The sequence below is a fragment of the Homarus americanus genome, unplaced genomic scaffold (genome assembly GCF_018991925.1).
Source record: "Homarus americanus isolate GMGI-L3 unplaced genomic scaffold, GMGI_Hamer_2.0 scaffold27231, whole genome shotgun sequence".
Lineage (NCBI taxonomy): Eukaryota > Metazoa > Arthropoda > Malacostraca > Decapoda > Nephropidae > Homarus > Homarus americanus.
Genome location: NW_024718545.1, coordinates 3,954,849 through 3,980,992, shown reverse-complemented (window position 1 = coordinate 3,980,992; position 26,144 = coordinate 3,954,849). Strand labels below are relative to the sequence as shown.

The window sequence follows — 26,144 nt, the reverse complement described above, 5'->3', positions numbered from 1 at the left end:
TGGTGACAAGCTTTTAGATGTGTCCACGATAACCAACACATTCCTCAGTCACACCACACATAACACCTGCAGTTTATCTTATTAGTGGTGTGTGTGTTACAGTGAGTTATAACGTCAACATATAATTGGAGGAGGTATATAGACATCAATATATCTTAAACTATATATAATATTTCGTCTAGGAGCCTTAAGATGATCAATTTAACGAACCTATAGATCTGGCGTAACACAGTTTAAGTTATGTGATGATGAAAATAATTATACCATGTACGACGTTAGTTTAAAGTAAATAACAATAAAAATGAAGGAATGATAGACGTATAAGAGATGACGTTCCTCTCTATGAGTTTAAATAGTTGTCAACGAAGGGAAGGACGTGGTAGGTGAGGGAAGGACGTGGTAGGTGAGGGAAGGACGTGGTAGGTGAGGGAAGGACGTGGTAGGTGAGGGAAGGACGTGGTAGGTGAGGGAAGGACGTGGTAGGTGAGGGAAGGACGTGGTGGGTGAGGGAAGGACGTGGTAGGTGAGGGAAGGACGTGGTAGGTGAGAGAAGGACGTGGTAGGAGAGGGAGGTTGACTTACAGAGGTGGTGTGACTCAGGGCCAGCAGCCAGGTCCTCGTGGTGTGTGTCCCCGCCCTTCCCTGGCATGATGGTGTCCGCCACTTACACCACCAATACTTAACAGCACCAACACATGTCATGGCATTCACTGTTACTACTGCTGCTGCTGCTGCCTGGACCTCTCTCACGAGTCTCCAGCAACACTTGGGGATGTTTCTGTTGCTGTCTTAATGGCGGTATATATTTACGTGTAACACTAGACATGGTGAACTTCTGCCTCAATATTGTTCTTTTTTAACATATAAATAACGCAGACAAAGAGAGAGACCATTCAAGTGTTGCTAAATCTGTTCACTAAGGCGTCGTCCTCCTGCCAAAGGTTGTAGACAGTCGAGGGATAATGTTATAGACAGCTGGAGTTTGTGTGACACTGTGACACGACCGAGAGTTACATAATACAACCGTCTTCACTGTGTACTTATCTTCTGCACATGTACTAACACACAAACACACAGACACACACAAACACACCGCTTCACTATTACATATTTTTCACACTTCACGACACGACTTTATCATCAATGACAGCTGTGTGAATCACTCATAAAGACAATAACCACAGAGTGACAGCAAAAAACACCGTAGACGGGCGAGACGGTAACACACTGAATGACGGTATGGGAGACGGTCACACGTGTAACCCAAGAGAGTAAAGTAGTAAGTGGCACAGTCGGCCAGTTCTGTCACACAACAAGTAACAACAACACGGTAGACGGCAGAGAAGGTAACGTGGCTTATGATGGTAGAGGGGAGGGAGCCGCTAACACCCTCACTACACACTGGGCAGAAGTTAACTGAGGTGATGGCCGGGCTGGTGGGTAACAAGGCCAGGCCAGCAGGGAGGAGGCAGGCACGGTGACGGAGACCTTAACCAGGACTAGGGAGGGAGACAGAGAGACTGAACCAGGAGACGTGAGGGAAGAGGAGAGACAGAGACAGAGAGACTGAACCAGGAGACGTGAGGGAAGAGGAGAGACAGAGGTAGAGAGACAAACCAGGAGACGTGAGGGAAGAGGAGAGACAGAGGTAGAGAGACTGAACCAGGAGACGTGAGGGAAGAGGAGAGACAGAGGTAGAGAGACAAACCAGGAGACGTGAGGGAAGAGGAGAGACAGAGGTAGAGAGACTGAACCAGGAGACGTGAGGGAAGAGGAGAGACAGAGGTAGAGAGACAAACCAGGAGAGGAGGAAGAGAGAGACAGAGGTAGAGACAAACCAGGAGATGGGAGGGAAGAGGAGAGACAGAGGTAGAGAGACAAACCAGGAGACGTGAGGGAAGAGGAGAGACAGAGGTAGGAGAGACAAACCAGGAGACGTGGAGGGAAGAGGAGAGACAGAGGTAGAGAGACTGAACCAGGAGACGGAGGGAAGAGGAGAGACAGAGGTAGAGAGAGACTGAACCAGGAGACGTGAGGAAGAGAGAGGAGAGATATTCAAAAGACAAGAGAGTGTGAGGAAAGGTCGTGACGAGATTCTTTGAAATAATTAAATCCAATTCAAAATAGTTTTATCTCGTCAACAACAAGACACACCAATAACAACAACACTAGTGACTAAACCTACAAGTGTTTTTTTTTTTTACCTTTATAATCTTCAAAAAAGCCCTCACTCGTCTACACCTCGCCTCAAACACTCACTTTGGGTGTTAATGGGACCTAACCGAGTGATCACAGCTGATGACTAGCGATCAAGTTACAACCAGCTGTGGGGGGAGGGGGGGGGGTAGGAGGGGGACAGTCACCACCACCACTACCATCATTAACCCGTAAAATCACCTCCACCACCACACCATATCAACACACATCAGCTGTTTCACTTGTCAACAAACATCAGCTGTTTCACTTGTCAACAAACATCAGCTGTTTCTGTTGTCAACAAACATCAGCTGTTTCTGTTGTCAACAAACATCAGCTGTTTCTGTTGTCAACAAACATCAGCTGTTTCACTTGTCAACAAACATCAGCTGTTACTTGTCAACAAACATCAGCTGTTTCTCTTGTCAACAAACATCAGCTGTTACACTTGTCAACAAACATCAGCTGTTTCTCTTGTCAACAAACATCAGCTGTTTCTCTTGTCAACAAACATCAGCTGTTTCTCTTGTCAACAAACATCAGCTGTTTCACATATACATCAACTCCAAACGTCTACCACCTCATCACCAGCCATCACCTGCTACAACACTACTACTGAACAATCTTCCCACAACAAAAACATAACTATTTCACAACAAGTACAACAACAAACACACAACACACGTCCTCAGGGCAGTAGTTTCAACAATGACTTAATGTGTAAATTACCACCAAGTGCGTGATGTTGCCTCGCTTCCCATAGTGAACAGGTCGTGTCTCTCTCTCTCTCTCTCTCTCTCTCTCTCTCTCTCTCTCTCAAATTACAACCACCCGGACCCCAACAACCACGACCTCTGACCTCCAACATCTACCGTGACCCCCGAAAATCACGACACTTTTGATTACAACGACGACCACCATTGACCACAACAACCACCACGACCTGTTGAGCGTGTAAGGGGAGGGAGGGAGGGAGGGATCAGGTTCCTTCCCTATGCCTGACGACCCCCACGTAAACCCTCCCATGTAAGGTAATACTTCTACCCTGCTCCCCCCCCCCCCTGTATGCCCGCAGCAGCTCCCCCCTGCCTGTATGACTGCCACCCCCCACCCCCTTTTTACCGGGAATTGGCTACACCACAAGCCTGAAGGTCAGGTTAGGGCCCATTTGGACAGGGATCCATTAGGATTGGGCCCCAATAGAACTGGAGCTTATTTGACCAGTCATGCAAATACTATCAACCGAAGAGAAGCTTTCACTGTCTCTCACATCTACAGTTTCTCCGTTACAATATATATCAGGTGCCTAATAGAGAGCTCAGGCCCTCAACTGGCTCAGCCATGTTAATATTATTAATTTATAATCGACTTTGTATCTGTGTTTTTCTGGCTAAATAAACTGTTTCAATATCTATACCGCATACACACATACGCACACACACACACATACACACACATATGTACACACACACGTACATACACACTCGCACGCACACACACACTCGCACGCACAAACACACACACACACACACACACACACACACACACACACACACACACAAGTCTGCGGTCAACAGGTCAGTAAGCATCAGGTATTTCCGCCACAACACAACGTTACGTGATCCTCGTGGCGTAACTCGTAGTGATATTCTCAGTATAAACAGTAACAGTGATCTGTCTGTCTGTCTGTCTCTCTGTCTGTCTGTCTCTATCTATCTATCTATCTATCTATCTATCTATCTATCTATGTGTCTGTAAACCTATACCATATAAATATATACATCAAATGCTTATCTATCAAATATGGTTCCTTATATAACTATCTATCAACCTATGTAACTATCTGTCGATCTAGATAATTATATACTGTATCTTTCAATCTATATATCTATGTACCGATTGACCTAACTATTGATATATACTGTACAACTGTTGGTAACACTGTGGGTCAAGATCAGTCTGTTGGTAACACTGTGGGTCAAGATCAGTCTGTTGGTAACACTGTGGTCAGGATCAGTCTGTTGGTAACACTGTGGTCAAGATCAGTCTGTTGGTAACACTGTGGTCAAGATCAGTCTGTTGGTAACACTGTGGTCAAGATCAGTCTGTTGGTAACACTGTGGTCAAGATCAGTCTGTTGGTAACACTGTAGTCAAGATCAGTCTGTTGGTAACACTGTGGTCAAAATCAGTCTGTTGGTAACACTGTGGTCAAAATCAGTCTGTTGGTAACACTGTGGTCAAGATCAGTCTGTTAGCAACACCCGGTCAAGATCAGTCTGTTGGTAACACCGTGGCCGAGATCGCCTGCCGGCAACACTGTGGTCAGATCAGTCTGGCAAGTAACACTGTGGTCGAGATCAGTCTGTTGGCAACACTGTGGTCAAGACTGGCCCGTTAACACTCGTGGTCAGATCATCTGTTGGTAACACTGCAGTCAAGATAAGTCTGTTGGTAACACTGTGTCAAAGATCAGTCTGTTGGTAACACTGTGGTCAAGATCAGTCTGTTGGTAACACTCAGGTCAAGATCAGTCTGTTGGTAACACTGTGGTCAAGATCAGTCTGTTGGCAACACTGTGGTCAAGCATTAGCTTGTTGGTAACACTGTATTGGCATCAGTCTGGCAGTAAACACTGTGGTCAAGATCAGTCTGTTGGTAACACTGTGGTCAAGATCAGTCTGTTGGTAACACTGTGGTCAAGATCAGTCTGTTGGTAACACTGTGGTCAAGATCAGTCTGTTGGTAACACTGTGGTCAAAATCAGTCTGTTGGTAACACTGTGGTCAAAATCAGTCTGTTGGTAACACTGTGGTCAAGATCAGTCTGTTGGTAACACTGTGGTCAAGATCAGTCTGTTGGTAACACTGTGGTCAAGATCAGTCTGTTGGTAACACTGTGGTTCAAGATCAGTCTGTTGGTAACACTGTGGTCAAGATCAGTCTGTTGGTAACACTGTGGTCAGTCACAGGTCAAGATCAGTCTGTTGGGTAACATGTTCAAGATGTCTGTTGGTAACACTGTGTCAAGATCAGGTCAAGATCAGTCTGTTGGTAACACTGTGGTCAAGATCAGTCTGTTGGTAACACTGTGGTCAAGATCAGTCTGTTGGTAACACTGTGGTCAAGATCAGTCTGTTGGTAACACTGTGGTCAAGATCAGTCTGTTGGTAACACTGTGGTCAAGATCAAGGTCAGAGTTAAGGTGAAAGGTCAGCACATTGTTGCCTCACTTGTGTGGCTGTACCGAGAGAAACAGATCATAATAATAATAATAATAATAATAATAATAATAATAATAATAATAATAATAATAATAATAATAATAATAATAATAATAATAATAATAATAATAATAATAATAATATCTAGCTAAAGAAATATATTATCTTCTTAAATATTTTTTCCAAGGTAATAAGTGTCGAGTATAACTGTTATAGTACAGTGTTTCTCACAAGCCAGATATATAGTCCTGGCTTCATACATCTGGGTTATTGACAGCCGGATATGTCCCTCTAAAGGTAACCTATTGCGTTATGTAATCCTCCCAGGTTTAGCGTTTTAATTATTATTATTATTATTATTATTATTATTATTATTATTATTTGTTTTATTTATTATCATTTATCCTATTATTTTCATATTCGATATTATTAATGTATTACTATTATTATTTGTTCTAAATAACAGGTACGCCTGGCAGTGGTAGCTGTCATACACTATGCCTGGCAGTGGTAGCTGTCATACACTATGCCTGGCAGTGGTAGCTGTCATACACTATGCCTGGCAGTGGTAGCTGTCATACACTATGCCTGGCAGTGGTAGCTGTCATACACTAGGCCTGGCAGTGGTAGCTGTCATATACTATGCCTGGCAGTGGTGTGGCTGTCATAAACACAGTGCCTGCGTCATACACTGTGGCCTGGCAGTGGTAGCTGTCATACACTAGGCCTGGCAGTGGTAGCTGTCATACACTAAGCCACAGCAGTGGCTGTCATAGCCTGGCACTATGCCTGGCAGTGGCAGTGGCCAGCTGTCATACTTGTGGTAGCTGCCTTGGTGGTGGCCTGTCTGTCACACTAAGGCCTGTCATGGCAGTGGTTGCTGTCATACACTATGCCTGGCAGTGGTAGCTGTCATATACTATGCCTGGCAGTGGTAGCTGTCATACACTATGCCTGGCAGTGGTAGCTGTCATACACTATGCCTGGCAGTGGTAGCTGTCATACACTAGGCCTGGCAGTGGTAGCTGTCATACACTATGCCTGGCAGTGGTAGCTGTCATACACTATGCCTGGCAGTGGTAGCTGTCATACACTATGCCTGGCAGTGGTAGCTGTCATACACTATGCCTGGCAGTGGTGGCTGTCGCCACACTACTTGGTAACAATGTACACTGGGCCTGCAGTGGTAGCTGTCATACACTAAATGGACTGTCATACACTAGGCCTGGCAGTGGTGGCTGTCCCACATGCCTGGCAGTGGGCCTCATGGGCCCACCAGTGGTAGCTGTCATACCTGGGCCTGGCAGTGGTAGCTGTCATACACTGGGCCTGGCAGTGGTAGCTGGGCCTGGCGGTGGTGGCTGTCATGCCCCTGGCAGTGGTAGCTGTCATACACTGCCTGGCAGTGGTGGCTGTCATACACTATGCTGTGGCATACACTAGGCCTGGCAGTGGTCATACTATGCCTGGCAGTGGTAGCTGTCATACACTAGCTGTCATGCACTGGGCCTGTGGTGGCTGTCATACACTGGCCTGGCAGTGGTGGCTGTCTGGCCTGGCAGTGGTAGCTGTCAGTGGTGCTGTCATATACACTGGTAGCTGTCATACACTATGCCTGGCAGTGGTAGCTGTCATACACTATGCCTGGCAGTGGTAGCTGTCATACACTAGGCCTGGCAGTGGTAGCTGTCATACACTATGCCTGGCAGTGGTAGCTGTCATGCACTAGGCCTGGCAGTGGTAGCTGTCATACACTATGCCTGGCAGTGGTAGCTGTCATACACTAGGCCTGGCAGTGGTTGTGAACACAAACAACAACTTTCTCCCACCCGCCCGCCAGGCGACGCCAACATGACGACAGGTTTGGAAAATAAGTCACCGGACGAGATCTGATTACTGGGTCACTTTCTCACCTCGCTGCCACGCCAACCTTCAGTCTTTCTTCTACGGGAATAAACAATGATTCTTAACAAATTTTCAGTGGCTCCAGTCTTGCCAGATGTAGATTGTAAGGTCAGGGTAGGGTAGGGTAGAGATGTTTGATGATCAGATGATATAAGGGAGATATAGCAGGTATTTCTTAGTCTTCAGTAGATACCCCAAGAGCACCAAATATCATGTTCCTCGAAAGGATAATTTTTGCACAATAACTATTCTGATCAGTTTACTACTATAAAAATATCCTGCATAATGAACATTAGACAACATCCTAATCACTAGACTCATATTCATCAGAGATCCAAAAGTAGAAAACATTTGATTATGAATAAGATTAAGGCAACATTATTTCAGTAAGATTTTCACGTTCGCTCACCAGGGGCGTGACGAGCTGTTACATCACCTGTACTGTTCCGTCATTGGGTTGATGTTCATGAAGTATTTACATGAACACAACACACAGTCTAGTGCTTCATCTCGGGTCTATATCTTTATAAATGGTTTCGTGTTGATGGGCACTAATTTATTTATTGGGGCACCTGAAGAATACTCCCCTAAGTTTATTCTACCGTAAGATCAATCACTCTACCACTAAGCTAAGCTAAGCTAACCCAGCTAATGTAACGTAAAGTAACATAACGTAACCTAACTTAACCTAACTTACCCCCCAAGTAGCATAAGGGTGTTAATCATCATCTGTGAGGGAGGGGGGGGGGGCGCTAATGTTTTTCAGGTGATCCTATTTCTAAATTAAATAATTAATATAATATGTAAAGCAATAGGTAGACACCAGGAGTCACCCCGCCAGCTGACAGTAATTTTGAGGTACTGACAGTGGTGAGACAGGAAAAGTTAAGACCGTAAAATGACACACATTTCTGGCAACATTATCTGTTGATGTGGCCCTCTGTAATCTGCACTGTCCTCACTACCTGGCACTGTGGACACAACCTACAGTACCCCAACACACAGGACCTATAATGTGTGTGATATATGATATACTGTATAACCACTAACTGTAATCCACCCCGACACACCAAGAGCCAACAATGTGGTCTAGGTCATCAAATAAACTTTGTGGGAACATAATCCGAGTCAATTATCCCGGGAGACAAGGTGAGGTATGTGCCATCACAGTACCGGCTCGTTCTGGCACTCACCACCCGTATCTATTTACGTTTTGGCTCACATTTCTCGCTGGCACCATGGACGACGGCCCTTCCCACAACCACTGAATATTAGAGCTTAATGCCTGGCGACCAACGTCCACCCCCGGCCTATTGGACCCTTCCCAACCTTCCTTGAATAACCAATGGTATTTCCTATTTCCTGCTAGACGCGCCCCAACATGGTTCGAGTGACCAACGTGACACTCTGGGTCGATTAATGTTTTACTGTATAATTAAGAAAGAACGCCAGAATAAAACACCTTTATAATGAGCAGTGTGTGTGTGTGTGTGTGTGTGTGTGTGTGTGTGTGTGTGTGCACTATAACGATAAAGTGTAAGAAAACCAAAAGAAAACAAGAAACAACAACAATCATAAGTATGGTGACGGGAGATGTACAATTAAGAAGTATGGTGAGATAGTGACCCAAGCCATAGGTGTACTGTAGTAGCGCCATCACCCCCCCACTCCACCCCCCACGTGACAGATAACTCTCACCCCACATACCTACCCCCTACCTGCGTAACTTAATACTGTACTAGTTCATTCATGGTCATCACACACCTGCACCATTAATTAGTATATCCACACTCACACCTGCACCATTAATTAGTATATCCACACTCACACCTGCACCATTAATTAGTATATCCACACTCACAGCTGCACCATTAATTAGTATATCACCATTAATTAGTATATCCACACTCACACCTGCACCATTAATTAGTATATCCACACTCACACCTGCACCATTAATTAGTATATCCACACTCACACCTGCGCAATTAATTAGTATATCCACACTCACACCTGCACCATCACTCCCCTCCACCCCTGGCGACACATCTTCCATTATTTAATTCCTCCTAACTCACACCTTTATCCTAATTAACACCAGCACAGGTAGAATATTCTTACACTACCACTCTTAAACTTGCCCCCACACGGTGTCTGTCTTTCTTTATCCCACAAGTAAGATAAATCATCCATTCTAATAAAATATAATAACTTAAACTATGTAAATTAATATATAAAAACCTCGAGAAATTTATATATGAATTAAAATGTATGAATATTTAACCAATATCGACGAGGCCATTTTATTGTTACTATTAAAAAAGTATTTATTTATCTTTGCTTTAACACACACACTAACATTTTGTAATTGATCTGTTCTCTAAAGGTCTTCACGTGTCTGTCTATATACCAGAGGTTCTCAGTAGTCACCCAACACGGGTCCTCCTCCCAGTGTTAATATCCCATCTCTTAGCATTGGTTCATTGACACACTACAGGAGGTTGACATGACAGTATATTATCTGCCTTGACAGTGTGACTTATATTCCAGCCAAGTCGATCTTTACATCCTGGGAGCATACATGAGTCAGCCTATATAGGAGGGCGTCAGCTATACCTGGTCCTGGCTGGTGTCACATACTACACACAGGTGAGTCAGGTAAGGCGTGTCTTCCTCTCTTGTGGTCTGGATGTTATGATGAACGATAAGGTCAGTTCCCTGGATGGGCTCACACAGGCAACACGATTCTATTACGTTACGGCTAATTCTCTCATTTCTTTTCACTGTGATAAGTTTGTCCCACTGATGATCGTATTTTCCTGCTCTGTGGATGAACACAAGTTACTATATCTATATACAGAGTTTGTGGACTCAGGATGACTAGGAGGAAGAAACTCTTGCTTATTTCACCTGATGATTAAACACCCTGATGCTAAAGCGGGTTAGGTTAGGTTAGGATGAGGTGTATAATCATCAGCTGTTCCTAATGTTCATGAGATCCCAAAAATTTAATCCCAAGTTTGAGACATTTTCCCAGACAGTGATGCTTTCCCACAGGTGAAGATGATCCCCCCCCCCTCCCCGCCCGCGCCCCCGGCAGGATATTACTGGTAGCGGTGTGTGTTGGTATTTCCGAGGCACGAGACCTGCCCCCACCCCTCCTGTCACCAACCCACGCCCCTCCTGCTTCCTACCTGCGCTCTTCTGCTTCCTACCCACGCTTTTCCTGCTTCCTGTTCACGTCTCCTACAGTATGTACACCCTTCCTACGCACCCTGACTACTACCCACGCCACTCCTGCCTCCTACCCACGACCTCTTGCTTCCTATCCACGCTCTTCCTGCCTCCTTACCCATGCCCACCATCTCTTTGACCCCTCAATAGAATTTCCCTGCCAACACTCCCCTATACACACCAGGATTTCCCCACCACCCTCACACAGCCCGGAAAATTCCCTGTCGTTCCTCCATCCTAACCGTGCTATAATTTCCCTGCCACCTTTATACACGCCACTAACAATCCCCCATCCTACATGCCATAATTTTCCCTGCCATCATCCCTCTACAGTATTTCCCCACCACACCCACACCTACACACATACACACGCCCTAACATTCCCCGCCACACTTAAACACGCACCCACTAACATTCCCCAACCTTAAACCTGCCACAAATTTTCCCTGCCAACACCCCCTACACACACCAGTACCTCCCCTGCACCTCCCCCACACCCCTACTGGCCCTTACCAAACACGGGGTTATTTTCACAGGTTAACATGGCGCCTCTACTGTTTACTTCCTGTAAGGGGGAGACCTGACAGGAGGCCCTAACTACCTCTCACGGAAATAATAATAATAATAATAATAATAATAATTCAATGAAAATTACTTATAGAAATGTAAAAAAAATATGAATAATAATACCTCAACTAATTACAAAGAAAAGTAATGCCAAAAGTAGTTATAATAATAATAATAAAATGATAAAAATAGTAACAATATAAAAAAAATAATAAAAATAATGACAATAACAATAAAACATTAACAGTAACAAAAGTAAGACCAAAATAATAAAAGCAATAATAACAATAGAAAATATACTCCTAATATATTTTAACTATTGACAGAAGAACAAAAGACCTCAATTAAACGATCTAAACAAAAGACCTCGATAACACGACCTAAAGTCCTCAATAACACGAACTAAACAAAAGACCTCAATAACACGAACTAAACAAAAGACCTCAATAACACGAACAAAAGACCTCAATAACACGAACTAAACAAAAGACCTCAATAACACGAACTAAACAAAAGACCTCAATAACACGAACAAAAGACCTCAATAACACGAACTAAACAAAAGACCTCAATAAATCGAACTAAACAAAAGACCACAATAACACGAACTAAACAAAAGACCTCAATAACACGAACAAAAGACCTCAATAACACGAACTAAACAAAAGACCTCAATAAATCGAACTAAACAAAAGACCTCAATAACACGAACTAAACAAAAGACCTCAATAACACGAACTAAAGACCTCAATAACACGAACTAAACAAAAGACCTCAATAACACGAACTAAACAAAAGACCTCAATAACACGAACTAAACAAAAGACCTCCAATAGCTTGAACTAAACAAAAAAGACTATAAATAACACGAACTAAGACCTCAATAGCACAGACTAAACAAAAGACTTCAATAACACGAACTAAGACTTCAATAACGACTAAACAAAAAGACCTCAATAACACGGGCAAACAAAGACCTCAATAACACGAACTAAAGACCTCCAATAACACGAACTAAACAAAGACTTCAATAACTTGAACTAAACAAAAGACCTCATAACACGAACTAAAGACCTCCAATAACTGGCAAGACTAAACAAAAAGACTTCAATAACACGATCTAAACAAAAAGACCTCCAATAACACGAACTTAAGACCTCCAATAACACAACGAACTAAACAAAAGACCTCAATAACACGAACTAAAGACCACAATAACACGAACTAAACCTCATAACACAGACTAAGACCTCAATAACACGAAGACTAAACAAAGACTTCAATAACACGAACTAAGGAACTCAATAACACAGACTAAACAAAAGGCCTCAATAACACAGACTAAACCAAAAGACCTCATAACACAGACTAAGAGACCTCAATAACACGAAGACTAAACAAAAGGACTTCAATAACACGGGCCTAAAGACCTCAATAACACGAACTAAACAAAAAGAGTAAATACGAAAAAACAAAGAGTCAACCCAAGATGATACCTGAACTAAAAAAAAAAGAGGCTAGTGTTTGGCCAACCTGAAGAGACCAGAAGCAGTAAAAATGTCTGTGTGTGTGTGTGTGTGTGTGTGTGTGTGTGTGTGTGTGTGTCAAGAGAAGAAGGAGGAGGCGTTGGGGAGAGGAGGAGGAAGAAGGAAGAAGAAGAAGGAAGAAAAGAAGAAGAAAAGTAAAACAAAAAGACTGAAGAAGAATGTAGACGTGTAAAAGAGGAAGGAGAAAGAAGGAAGGAAGGAAGGAAGGAAGGAAGGAAGGAGAGTGTATAACCAGCCATGATACAGATACACACGCTGCTGACTGCTACACTACGCTGGGCACGAAGATGTGTACCTAAAGGCTAGACGCTGGGTCCTGTTCTTTTCATTTCTTCATCTAGTAATATATATATATAGGTTAGGTTAGGTTAGGTTAGGTTAGGTTAGATTTTGTATTTTGTTAACGCCTAGGGGAAAAATTATCAACTTTTATTGTACCTAAATCACTGTACATTAATACTCAAATATTCCTACAAATAAGCGAAGATCAACTCAATATAAAATAAATATCACGGTGAAAATATTCCCTCGTACTAAACTGTTTATAACATTGGCAGAGTTGTGTAAAAAATAAATACCATAACAGCCTTTACAAGTATAAGGGTTTTGATTGTATATCCACGGTGTAAAGGTATTAAAGAGTCTTGTATGGGGCAACACAGTTATTAGAGTTAAGGTGTCGAACTTGACTATAGACACAGTCCCTCCTTTCCCTGCCACCAGCTTGTATGTGTTTGGGATATAGTAGTCAATTATGTGATGAGGTGTGTTTGAGGTGGTCATGAGGGTGTGGTGGGGTGGGGGTAGAGTGTGTGGAGGTGGTGGTAGAGTGTGTGGAGTGGAGATAGTATGGGTGGGGTGGGGGTAGAGTGTGTGGAGGTGGTGGTAGAGTGCGTGGAGTGGAGATAGTATGGGTGGGGTGGAGGTAGAGTAGGTGGAGTGGAGGTAGAGTGGGTGGAGTGGAGGTAGTATGGGTGGAGTGGAATGGTATGGGTGGGGGTGGAGTAGTGTGTGTGGAGGTAGAGGTAAGTGCGTGGAGTGGAGATCAAATTAGATTGGAGTGGAGTAGAGTGGGTGGAAGTGAAGGTAGAGTGGGTGGGGTGGGTAGTGTGGGTAGGGTGCAGAGGTAGTATGGGTGGGGTGGAGGTGAAAGATGAAGTGGGTGGGGTGGAGGTAGAAGGCTCGTGGGGAGTAGAAGGTAGATTGCAGAAGTGGAGGCAGTGTGTTAGCCACCACCACCAACATGTGTAGTCGCCTCGGCGCCTGACCAGGAGTAGGTCTGAGCAACCACATATATATATATATATATATATATATATATATATATATATATATATATATATATATATAAAATGGTGAATGACGCTACGTGTATGTGTGTGTGTGTGTGTTCACCACAATGTATCTTTAATATTTACCTCCGTTACTAAGAGGTTGCGCGTGAGACTGTTCGTCGGGTGTTATGCATGTTGGACGCTTTCAGAGATGGATATGTAATGTTGTAATGTTTATAATGTTGCATGAGGAACAAAGGGTTTTATAACAGTATTGGTAGGTGTGAAAGACGGCCGTGATAGGTGTGTTGTGTAACGGGAGGAACACACACAGCATCGTCCTGTGACAAGTTCTGTTCCTCCTCGATAATCTAAGACATCACAACACATCATCTCCAAAGATTTCTTCTAGATTTTCCTACACAGGGGCAAGGCACCGTGATACCCGATACGGGGCGCTGAGCTGCGGGTGCGCCGGTAGAGGGCCAATGGGTATTTTTGGCGCGTGCCGGTGGGGGCGGGGGGCCGGGAGCAAGGGACAGGGGGGTAAACTCTGCTCGCCCACCACACAACAGGAAAAGGGTGTTGGTTAGATGGATAATTCTAATATGGAAAAAATTTTGAGGTGCTCGTTATACTATGAGGTGTTCGTAAAGGCAACAGGTGTATCTACAAGAGGTATGTGGGTGTGGACATAGTGGGCGGTGAGGCAGGACTCCCACACCTGTGTATCCCCGTCCCCCACACACCACCAGGCCCGCGCCCCTACACTTGTCCACACACACTTGTAACTTCCCTCGCACTTTGTCCACTTTCTCGTATGTTCCTGGGACAGTTCAACACTTTCACTGAGCACAATATTTTCTCTTGTGCGGCCAACCTGGGTGTTTATACCCTGGGCACCAAAAACACTGATACAACAGCAGCTTGACACTGGCTTGTCACACGCGAAGCTCACACACACACAATAGCACTTAGGTAGATGACTTGAAGCAGCCGCGGAGCATTAGTTAGCAGGTGAGGCGGTGGTAACTGTCCTGCAGGAAGCTTAGGCCTACCTTCGCGGACGGTGTGGGTCTGCACTTGTGTCTGCTGCTGCACTCTCGACTGCTGCATGCTGACGCTGCTGCTGGATTGCTGCGTCGAGGTGCTCTGCTTCACCACGTGCTGCTGCTGAGACATTATTGCGGTGGTGGTCGAAGTTTAACACAAAAGATACACTGATGGTGCACCAAACACTGGATGACTATGAAGGACTAGAGCACAACTGCAGAGTCAAGACGGGGTCGTGAATATTCGACAAGTGCCTCTGACTAGTGGACTGCGAGCATAATAAAGCGAGAGGATTATAATATGCTTGCGGCCCGTGAGTCAGGCAGCCCCATTTAGCACACCCTCGCCGCCGAAGTTGTCGGGGCGAAATGGTGGTGCAAGTCAGAGGGCCCCCCCTGCTTGGCACTCGGCGCTCGTCGGCGCTGCTCGGTTCTTCGGTGCCACTTTTAGACGTGACGTCACGAGAAGCTAGAGCCACCACTAGTAGATGGTGTAGAAGTCCAAGTAGGAAGACCTGGTGGGGAGAACCCGGTGGGAGTCCTCAAAGATGCAACACAAAGACCAACATGAAGGATGACGGCCAGGCACATCCTCCAGACCTGACGCGTCCGGCCTCGGTATCTGGCCGCTCACCTCACACCATAAGGTCACAACTCTCCAGCGCTCACACGGAGTTTTACAACATTGCAGAACTCCACAACATCACACAGGCAGTACAATAAGGCACACCTATATTCCGAAATCGCTCAACGTGCCACAGAAGTCTTCCCTCCCTCGTATAAAACATAAAGAGACAGTAGACTTGACACTCAGACTCCCATGAGCTGCCGCCTTGAATCACTGTGTTTAATGTTCTGTTATCAATTTATTAAGAGGAGGAGTAGGGGGCAGGGGAGAAGCCGGAGGGAAAGGCCAGGGGGAGGGGGTGGGCAAAGGAGATCAGGGGAGGCCAGGAAGGGAAGAGCCGGGGAAGAGGGGAAGGGGAAGCCAGGGAAGCCGGGAAGGGGGCAGCCAGGGGAAGGGAGAAGCCGGGGAAGCCGGGGGAAGGGGGAAGCCGGGGGAAGGGAAGCCAGGGGAAGCCGGGGAAGGGGCAGCCAGGGGAAGGAAGCCAGGGAAGGGGAAGCCGGGGGAAGGGGGCGGCCAGGGGAAGGGAGAAGCCGGCGAAGGGGAGACCAAGGGAAGGAGGCGGCCAGGAGAAGGAGGAGTACAGAGGTTTGGGGGAGGGAGTTAAACCTTACGACAAAATACACCATCACGACGCCTTAGTACTTAATGAGTCACTTACTAACTCAACCATTACCTTGATATTCCGTCCGAGTAAATTCCTATAATAAGGGATTACCATTTTTAGTACATTCGAATCCTAATCCACCTTAATCCTGAAAGATCTCCAATCCTACTGAACCTAATCCTAACACCTGCTCTGGGCTCATTAGGTGCGTAGGCTGCCTGACACACGACCTCCTCAACATGACACAACCGTAAAAATGTTCACTATTACGTAACTGTTTCTCATGACAGGTGGGCCAACATGGTCCCGTTCTCTACACTTATGGACGAAATATTTCTTAGGCTGAGCTGTAATACCTGGAAGATTGTTTATATCATTATTGTGTGTGAAGAGTCTTAACAAGGTGTTGCTTCAGTTGTTATTAAGTTTCCTCCGAGTTGCTTTTGACATCTTAATTGGCTGTTCCTGTAGTGTTAACGAAAACCTTTTAAAATATTTACGCTCACGTGTGTGTGTGTGTGTGTGTGTCAAGAGACATCTCTACATCTACTTAAAGGTTATCATGAACAATTGGAAGAAAATAAATGTCACGCACACACACGCACACACACACACACACACACACACACACACACACACACACACACACACGTAAAGGAAGTCTTACCTGCACGACTGACAGGTAAACAATGATGCTCAATACATCACCTCAACAACAAGTTCTGCCTTCAGATATTATCAACACAATTCATCTCAGACAGACAGACAATCACAAACAGCTGTCAACACACCACAATAACACACAAATCACTTGAGAACCTAACCTAACAGTTGTCAATAAGCGACAATCAGACACAAATTACCTCCGAAAGATCATTAGTTTCGTTGATTCATGACTTCAGATGTCCAGCAGTTGGAAGAGGGAATAAGACCAGTCAGGTAATAAGTGGATCAACAAGTCAGGTAGTTTAGTCAATCAGTTGATAAGTTTGTCAGTCCAGTTAGGCAATCAGTGTCAAAAATTTCAGTCAGTTATACATTCAGTCAATCAATCTAAATAGTGACTCATAACGTCCATCACGACCAGTGGGGACACACACACACACACACCCACACACCTCACACCCACACACTCACACACACCCACACACTCACACTCACACACACTACCTCACTCAGCGTCACGCGTTAGTTTCGCTCGGGGTATGTCATTGTGAGGAAAGACCTAATTACTTTGAGTCATTATGCGTGGGCAGGCGGGCATCACCGAGCCAGGAGGAGTGGGGTATGGGCAGGGGGGTAGATGGGCAGGTAGGTAGATGTGCAGGAGGGCAGATGAGCATCACTGAGAATACTCGAAGACTCACGCCCTCTGAGACCAAGACAAAAACAATGCCGGAATTCAAGATTTTTTTTTTATTCCACCAAAAACTGATTCACTTGTTGTTTCCACTGTGTAATGACTAACAACGTATTTAACTAGTGAGTAATATTACTGACTGACTATTAATACCGTCCGTGATGTCGACTGACTATTAATACCGTCCGTGATGTAGACTGACTATTAATACCGTCCGTGATGTAGACTGACTATTAATACCGTCCGTGATGTAGACTGACTATTAATACCGTCCGTGATGTAGACTGACTATTAATACCGTCCGTGATGTAGACTGACTATTAATACCGTCCGTGATGTAGCGACTGACTATTAATACCGTCCGTGATGTAGACTGACTATTAATACCGTCCGTGATGTAGACTGACTATTAATACCGTCCGTGATGTAGACTGACTATTAATACCGTCCGTGATGTAGACTGACTATTAATACCGTCCGTGATGTAATGACCAATTTATTTCTAGCACAAACAAATTATTTCCATGAATTACAAGGAGTATCAATAGGACTTTTAAATAATAAAGTATAGCACATTAAAATATCGTCGCACACACAACACAGCACAGAACAGCACAGCACAAAACAGCACAGTACAGCACGAAACACCAACTTAAAATACACGTGTTTGGATTGTTTAACCTTTAGCGCCATAAACTCCCTTATCAAGTAACGCCATTAAATCCCTTAAAGTTCTTGGTGCCATAAAATCCCTTAAAACGGACATTGACGCAAATTAAATCCCTTAAAGGCCCCAAACACCATAAAATCCCTAAAAGGCCCCTAACACCATAAAATCCCTTAAAAATGACTTTAACGCCATAAAATGCATTATAAAAGGTAAAAAAAAATTAAACAAAAACCTGTAGCCTAGTCGTACAGCATAAGGCCACAAGTCAGCTCAGTGTAAGGTAAATTAATCCTGAACTGAACATTTGATGATTTATTGTTATATATTGATAAGATGAAAGAAGAAACAGGAACATAATAAATAATAAAGAACTAGTAAAGAAAAGGAAAGACGAGAAAGATATAATAACAAATAGCATAAAGAAAAAAGAATAATAAAAGATTAGTTAATATTAATCAATGGAGAAAGAGATGCAAAATATGATGGTAATAGCAGAGAGAGAGAGAGAGAGAGAGAGAGAGAGAGAGAGAGAGAGATTGGTGGATGGATGAAAATACAGATGGATCAAATTTTTTCTATATCACAGGTTTAGATATGAATTTAGGTCATCAGCAGACATATAAATAGTACAAAATATCCCAATATAAATTTATATATCAACCAATTAAACCCATTTCATATGTATATAGGTTATACTTTTTTTTTAAAGATTCTTGCTATGTAAAAAAACTTTGCTGTTTGTAAGTCTTCAACGATATCAAGCATCATAAGACACTTGGTATTGTCCTTTGTGTACGAGGGTAGAACGCAGTGGGTGGTGAGGTGAGGCGTGAACCCCACCACTACCATCACGAGTCTGGCTGGCTGGCTGGCTGGCTGGCTGGCTGGCTGGCTGGCTGGCTGTCTCGGGAAAACAAAATTTCGCTATCTCAAATCTGGGTTCGTCCTGGGCACCTGTTATTGCGCAGTAGATGGTTCTTCTCTCTGCCTTGCTACATCTCTCTCCCTATAGCTCCCTGTTCCCACCTTCCACCCTATGGCCACCTCTCTTCCTATGGCCACCTCTTTCCCTATAGCTTTCTCCCTTCGCTACCTCTCTCTCTTTACCTCACCCCTCTCTCTCTCTCTCTCTCTCTCTCGGAATGTACTGTACGTGTAGGTAGTGGTGGAGATCCTGGGTACTTCCTGTTGACGGAGTACTTCCTGGCTCCCAATGACACTTTCGTATAATTTCCCCGCCAACTTTAACCCTTTAGCTGAGTTTACACGCACTTTACATTCTTATGGCTGAGTTTACACGCACTTTATACTGATGGCTGAGTTTAAACGCACTCTACATACTGACGGTTGATTTTATACGCACTTTATACTGATGGCTGAGTTTACACGCACTTTACATACTGATCGCTGAGTTTACACGCACTTTATATACTGATGGCTGAGTTTACACGCACTTTATACTGATGGTTGAGTTTATACGCACTGTATATACTTGATGGCTGAGTTTACACGCACTTTACATACTAATCGCTGAGTTTACACGTACTTTACATACTGATACGCTGAAGTTACACACTTTTACATACTGATGGCTGAGTTTACACGCACTTTACATACTGATGGCTGAGTTTACACGCACTTTACATTCTGATGGCTGAGTTTACACGCACTTTACTTACTGATGGCTGAGTTTACACGCACTTTACATTCTCATGGTTGAGTTTACACGCACTTTACATACTGATGGCTGAGTTTACACGCACTTTACTTACTGATGGCTGAGTTTACACGCACTTTATATACTGAGGGTTGAGTTTACACGTACTTTACATACTGATGGCTGAGTTTACACGCACTTTATATACTGATGGTTGAGTTTACACGCACTTTACATTCTGATGGCTGAGTTTACACGCACTTTACATACTGATGGCTGAGTTTACACGCACTTTACATACTGATGGCTGAGTTTACACGCACTTTACATTCTGATGGCTGAGTTTACACGCACTTTTACATACTGATGGCTGAGTTTACACGCGATGGCTGAGTTTACACGCACTTTACATTTCTGATGGCTGAGTTTACGTACTTTATATACTGATGGCTGAGTTTACACGCACTTTATAACTTGATGCCTGAGTTTACACGCACTTTACATTCTGGTGGCTGAGTTTACACGCACTTTACATACTGATGGCTGAGTTTACACGCACTTTACATTCTGATGGCTGAATTTACACGCACTTTACATTCTGATGGCTGAGTTTACACGCACTTTACATTCTGATGGCTGAGTTTACACGCACTTTACATACTGATGGCTGAGTTTACACGCACTTTATACTGATAGTTGAGTTTAACTTTAATATTCGTATACTATACAAAATCACGGACTTAAGCTACCACACATACTAATCACTAACTTTAGCTGCCACACATACTAACTTTAGCTGCCACACAAACTAATCATTAACTTTAGCTGCCACACATACTAACTCTAGCTGGCCACATATACTAATCACTAAGTTTGGCTGCCACACATACAAACTTTAGTTGCCCATACATACTAATTAGTAAGTTTAGCTGCCACACCTATTAACTTTAGTTGTCCATACATTCTAATCACTAAGTTTAGCTGCCACACATAGTAACTTTAGCTGCCACACATACTAACTTTAGCTGCCCACACATACTAATCACTAAGTTTAGCTGCCACACATACTAACTTTAGCTGCCCACACATACTAATTACTAAGTTTAGCTGCCACACATACCTTTTAGTTGTCCATACATTCTAATCAATAACTTTAGCTGCCACACATACTAACTTTAGCTGCCCACACATACTAATCACTAAGTTTAGCTGCCACACATACTAACTTTAGCTGCCACACATAGTAACTTAAGCTGCCACACATAGTAACTTTAGCTGCCGCACATACTAACTGAGTCCAGGTTTTCACAATTCGATTACGTCTAGACACAAAAAGTTAACCTTATCATAATCTAGACTTTTTTGGGCAGCGTTAATTAACCCAAGGCTCACCTGACTAAGTACTGTCCGTGTGAGGATGTTTTATCAAATACTGTGTCTCATTATATAAGTTGCAGGGGGGGGGGAGGGCATGATCACTCCCACACCAATGCAGCTACGCCCAATTCTCTCTCTCTCTCTCTCTCTCTCTCAATATGCATGTACTATCTCTCGCAGTCTCACTATCAATGTATATCTCTCTATCTTACTAACCATCTCTCACTATCTCTCTTTATCTCTCACTAATCATGTATCTCTCACTGTCTCCACTCATGTATCTCTCACTATTTCACTATCAATGTATCTCTCGACCTAGGTGGTGGAGGTGAGAGAGAGAGAGAGAGAGAGAGAGAGAGAGAGAGAGAGAGAGAGAGAGAGAGAGAGAGAGAGGTGTTGGACAGAGAAAGGAACAGAAAGATTGAAAGATACAGTACGTGTGTGTGTGTGTATATGTACGTACTATGTGTGTATATACAGTATGTACGTGTATGTATGTGTCTGTATATGTAAGTGTGTGTATTATATGTGTGTGTTACAAAAGCAGATTTCATCACCAGGTATAAATAAACATTGACTCACACCTGGTGGTATTTCAAGACATGGTCCACACACACACACACACACACACACACACACACACACAGCAGCTATAATGAAGGGTGTGAGGCTGGTCCACCACGACCCACTACGACCCACCCCGTCCGACTACGACCCACCATGACCGACTGCGACCCACCACGATCCACGACAACCAATGCACCACGACCCACTACGACCCACCACGATTCACCACGACCCACCACGAGTCATCACGACCCATCTACTACCATAATCCACGACCCACCACGACCCATGCACCACCACTACCCACCACCTAGAAATTAACCAAAATCACTAGAAAACTAACTGGGGAGTATATATAACTTGTACTGACTCATCGGACACCATCACCACCGCACTGGAATGTTGTTATGATCTCGGTACATTATAAGACTACAGATATTACCCCCCTAACCCATGCGCTGAGGCTAGTTTATTGTGCACCCCATTACATCCTGTGCAAGGCGAAGTACAGAAGCGTTACAGCAGCGGTCATGGTGGATTTCTTTCACTTATGTAATTGAAGGATGAGACTGCTTGAGGGGCGCCATTAGTTGTGTTGTATTAATGATCTGGAACCTAAGCTAACCTAACCTAACCTAACCTAACCTAACCTAACCTAACCTAAGCTAACCTAACTTAAACTACAAATGGTAAGACTGAAACGAGATTGAACATCAGTGAAAAATTAGAAATCACGGATAGAATATTGCATTTTTATTCATAATTCATATCATTCATGTTACAATGCAATAAATATTCATTGGCTGTGTAGAGATTGGGGGTGGAGAGGCTGGTAGGCAGGAGACACGAGTGACTAATACCCGGAAAAACGTCCTTCAGAATGTCAGTCAGGAAAGACGAGGACTGAGTAGAGTAAAGAGTACAACAAACCAGAGGAGAAATTGTATAAGCAACGTAAACGAAGTGATTGGTAGTTCTATAAGGATAGTGTACATATAGACCATGTACACAGTTACACAACTTGCCCGATCGGGAGGGGCTGATTGTTAGAGGTGGGTGGTGATGAGATTGGGGTGAGGGTGAATTGGTGGTAGAGATTGGGGTGAGGGTGGGTGGTGGTGGTGGTGGCTTACTAGGGCGAAGATAATTATAGTTGGTGAGTTAAGTTTTTCCTTTGGTGGGAGATATTTGTGAATACGGCGATGGTGGGCCCCGCCTTGGTACTGTCACCACTCTCCCTCTTACCTAAAGTAACATGTATTCACGCGCACACGCACACACACACACACACACACTACAGTATATCCTACACTAAATAGTAAGGATATTCGATGAATAAGCTTTAAAAAGCCACTTATGTTTTTACAGAAGATCGCTATAACTTATTGGAAATTAATCCATATATGATGAAGCTATCGCTGAACGGCAAGTTTATAAACACACATTTTATATACAGTATATACAGTATATGACTGTGTGTGAGTAATTGTCTAAATATTCATAAATATTAAAGAATAATTCTTCTAAAACATACCAGCAGAAAGTGAAATATTTATTATGTTTTCGGATAAATAAACTTTCGTCACTGTAAACTGTAAAACAAATATAGTAATGACGTTAATCTATTCTAAGCTTACCTTGGTGCCGTACCAACAACCTTCTCAAGTTGGAAACAACAAATAATAATTATTCCTTTTCCTCACGGCCACAACTGGATCAATAACCTTGGTGTACAGTACAGTGCTTCCTCCTGCTGTACACCACCATGAGACAGACACTACCTCGTGTACACAAACAATACACCAAACACACAATACACATACATGACAACATACCTTACAAACTTTTACCTCAAGCTTAAGTAAAACAGCTTAATCTTTAGTTTACCCTCGACCTTCCCAAACCTTCAGTGCTACTCAAAGCTTTATCGTCCAGCTTGATAGAAAACCCGACACAATATTCTATAAGTAACTATTGGATGTTTTCTCTCTGTGAGGAATTGAAGGATGTGTTCTCTTTCTTTCTCTTCGCTTAAATAAGAGAGACAGAGAGAGAGACAGTACGATGGTCTGAACACTGTACACTTACACGTGAGGGACACTTGAAGGAGAGAGAGAGAGAGAGAGAGAGAGAGAGAGAGAGACACCAGTGAGAGAAACAGTATAGAGAACACTTCGCGATACGCCACAGGTGACAAAGAAGTCTCAAGAGTAAACATTCCAGTGGCAAGAGTCATTCACCTCTCGTGCTGTCCAAGTCTGTAATTATGTTATTTATTTATTTATTTTTTCTTATTTATCCCTTCCCCATTTATCAACTTATTAGCTGTTCGGGTGGCGGGTCTGTTCTTTGTTATTTAGTTATGACCTTTATTGTACATGGGGAAACTGTAGTACCCGGGGGAAACTTGCGAGTGGATGACATAACACTTCTCACATCTGTCCCGGGGCGGAGATTGAACCCAGGAGATAGTTTTGAGAGGTACGCTTAATATCACAGTAAAATGACGGTGATTTCTGTCGATAACAATGATAGTAGGTACCTAATGTGGCGTGACCTGACCTGACCTGACCTGACCTTACTTGTACTAACATAACACAAATTTTTCTAACTTAATGTAACCAGGTATTTTTGTGTGGTCGTGTTAGTAACAACACACCAGGTAGGTACTAGAACATGGTCGTACTAGTAACAACACACCAGGTAGGTACTAGAACATGGTCGTACTAGTAACACCACACCAGATAGGTACTAGAACATGGTCGTACTAGTAACACCACACCAGGTAGGTACTAGAACATGGTCGTACTAGTAACACCACACCAGGTAGGTACTAGAACATGGTCGTACTTCATCACAATTACCACCAGGTAGGCATTGTGAACATGGTCGTACTAGTAACACCACACCAGGTAGGTACTAGAACATGGTCGTACTAGTAACACCACAACAGGTAAGTACTAGAACATGGTCGTACTAGTAACAACACACCAGGTAAGTACTAGAACATGGTCGTACTAGTAACAACACACCAGGTAGGTACTAGAACAAGGTCGTACTAGTAACACCACACCAGGTAGGTACTAGAACATGGTCGTACTAGTAACACCACAACAGGTAGGTACTAGAACAAGGTCGTACTAGTAACAACACTCCAGATAGGTACTAGAACATGGTCGTACTAGTAACACCACAACAGGTAGGTACTAGAACATGGTCGTACTAGTAACAACACTCCAGATAGGTACTAGAACATGGTCGTACTAGTAACAACACATCAGGTAAGTACTAGTAGTAGGGACCAGATATAAGGTGACAGTATCAGGGTAATGTATCAGGTAGTGGATCAGGACACGGATGACGCGGTACCGCCTCATACGTGTCCAAGATGGAGACGTAGAACCAATACCTAGCCCTCACTGGTAGGTTAGGTTAGGTTAGGGGAGGGGAGGGTAGGGTAGGGTAGCTTAGGATAGGGTAGGGGTAGGGTATGGAAGCTAGGTAGGTAGGTAGGTAGGTAGGGTGCTTTTAGAGTAGGTAGGCAGGGTAGGTAGCTAGGGGTAGGTAGTGTAGGGGTAGGGGTGTAGGGTAGGTAAGGTAGGTAAGGTAGGGTGCAGGTAGGGTAGGGTAGGGTAAGGTAGGGTAGGGTAGGGTAGGGTAAGGTAGGGTAAGGTAGGGTAAGGTAGGGTAGGGTAGGGCAGGATAGGTTAGATTAGGTTAAGCTTTTATCAAGAGGGAAATACTGTATTTACAATCGTCACCAACCGTGTAACCCAATCTAACCTAACCTAACCTAACCTAACCTAACCAAGCGAGGTTAATCAACACAATTACCATCAGAGGTGACACCGAGTTGCCCAAGGCCAGGATGACGTCAGTGTTGCGTCATCAATTCCTAATCCTTCTGACAATCCCCCAGTACCCCCCCCCCCTCACCTGCATGACGTCAGATTTCGCCATTGATCCCAATTTCTTCATGACTGTCTCAGGTGCCTCCCTCATTCCTTATCTCCCTCCCTCCCTTCACCCCTCTCTATTTCCCTCACTCACCCTTATCTTCCTCCCTCCATTACTCACCCCTATCTCCCTCCCTCCCTCACTACAATTAAAGGTGTGTCGGGTCCTCAATGTTAGCCACACATTCAACAGATCTTCACTTATATATTATATAGGTTTTTAACTGCCTATATTTTGTTTTGTTGAGCCAATCTTACAGTCTGTAGTGTATGTACTGACCAGGCACGGCTTTAATAATAATAATAATAATAATAATAATAATAATAA

General features: G+C 43.8%; 1 protein-coding gene across 1 annotated transcript in view; it reads right to left on the bottom strand.

The window, feature by feature from the left end:
* LOC121859754 (titin-like) overlaps positions 1–15,357 on the bottom strand; it is a 206,917-nt gene extending 191,560 nt beyond the window's left edge. Inside the window, 1 exon segment of the mRNA XM_042356741.1 lies at positions 15,004–15,357. Within this exon segment, the coding sequence (XP_042212675.1) occupies positions 15,004–15,127 (124 nt within the window). The 5' untranslated portion in view covers positions 15,128–15,357.
* Positions 15,358–26,144: the final 10,787 nt, after the last annotated feature.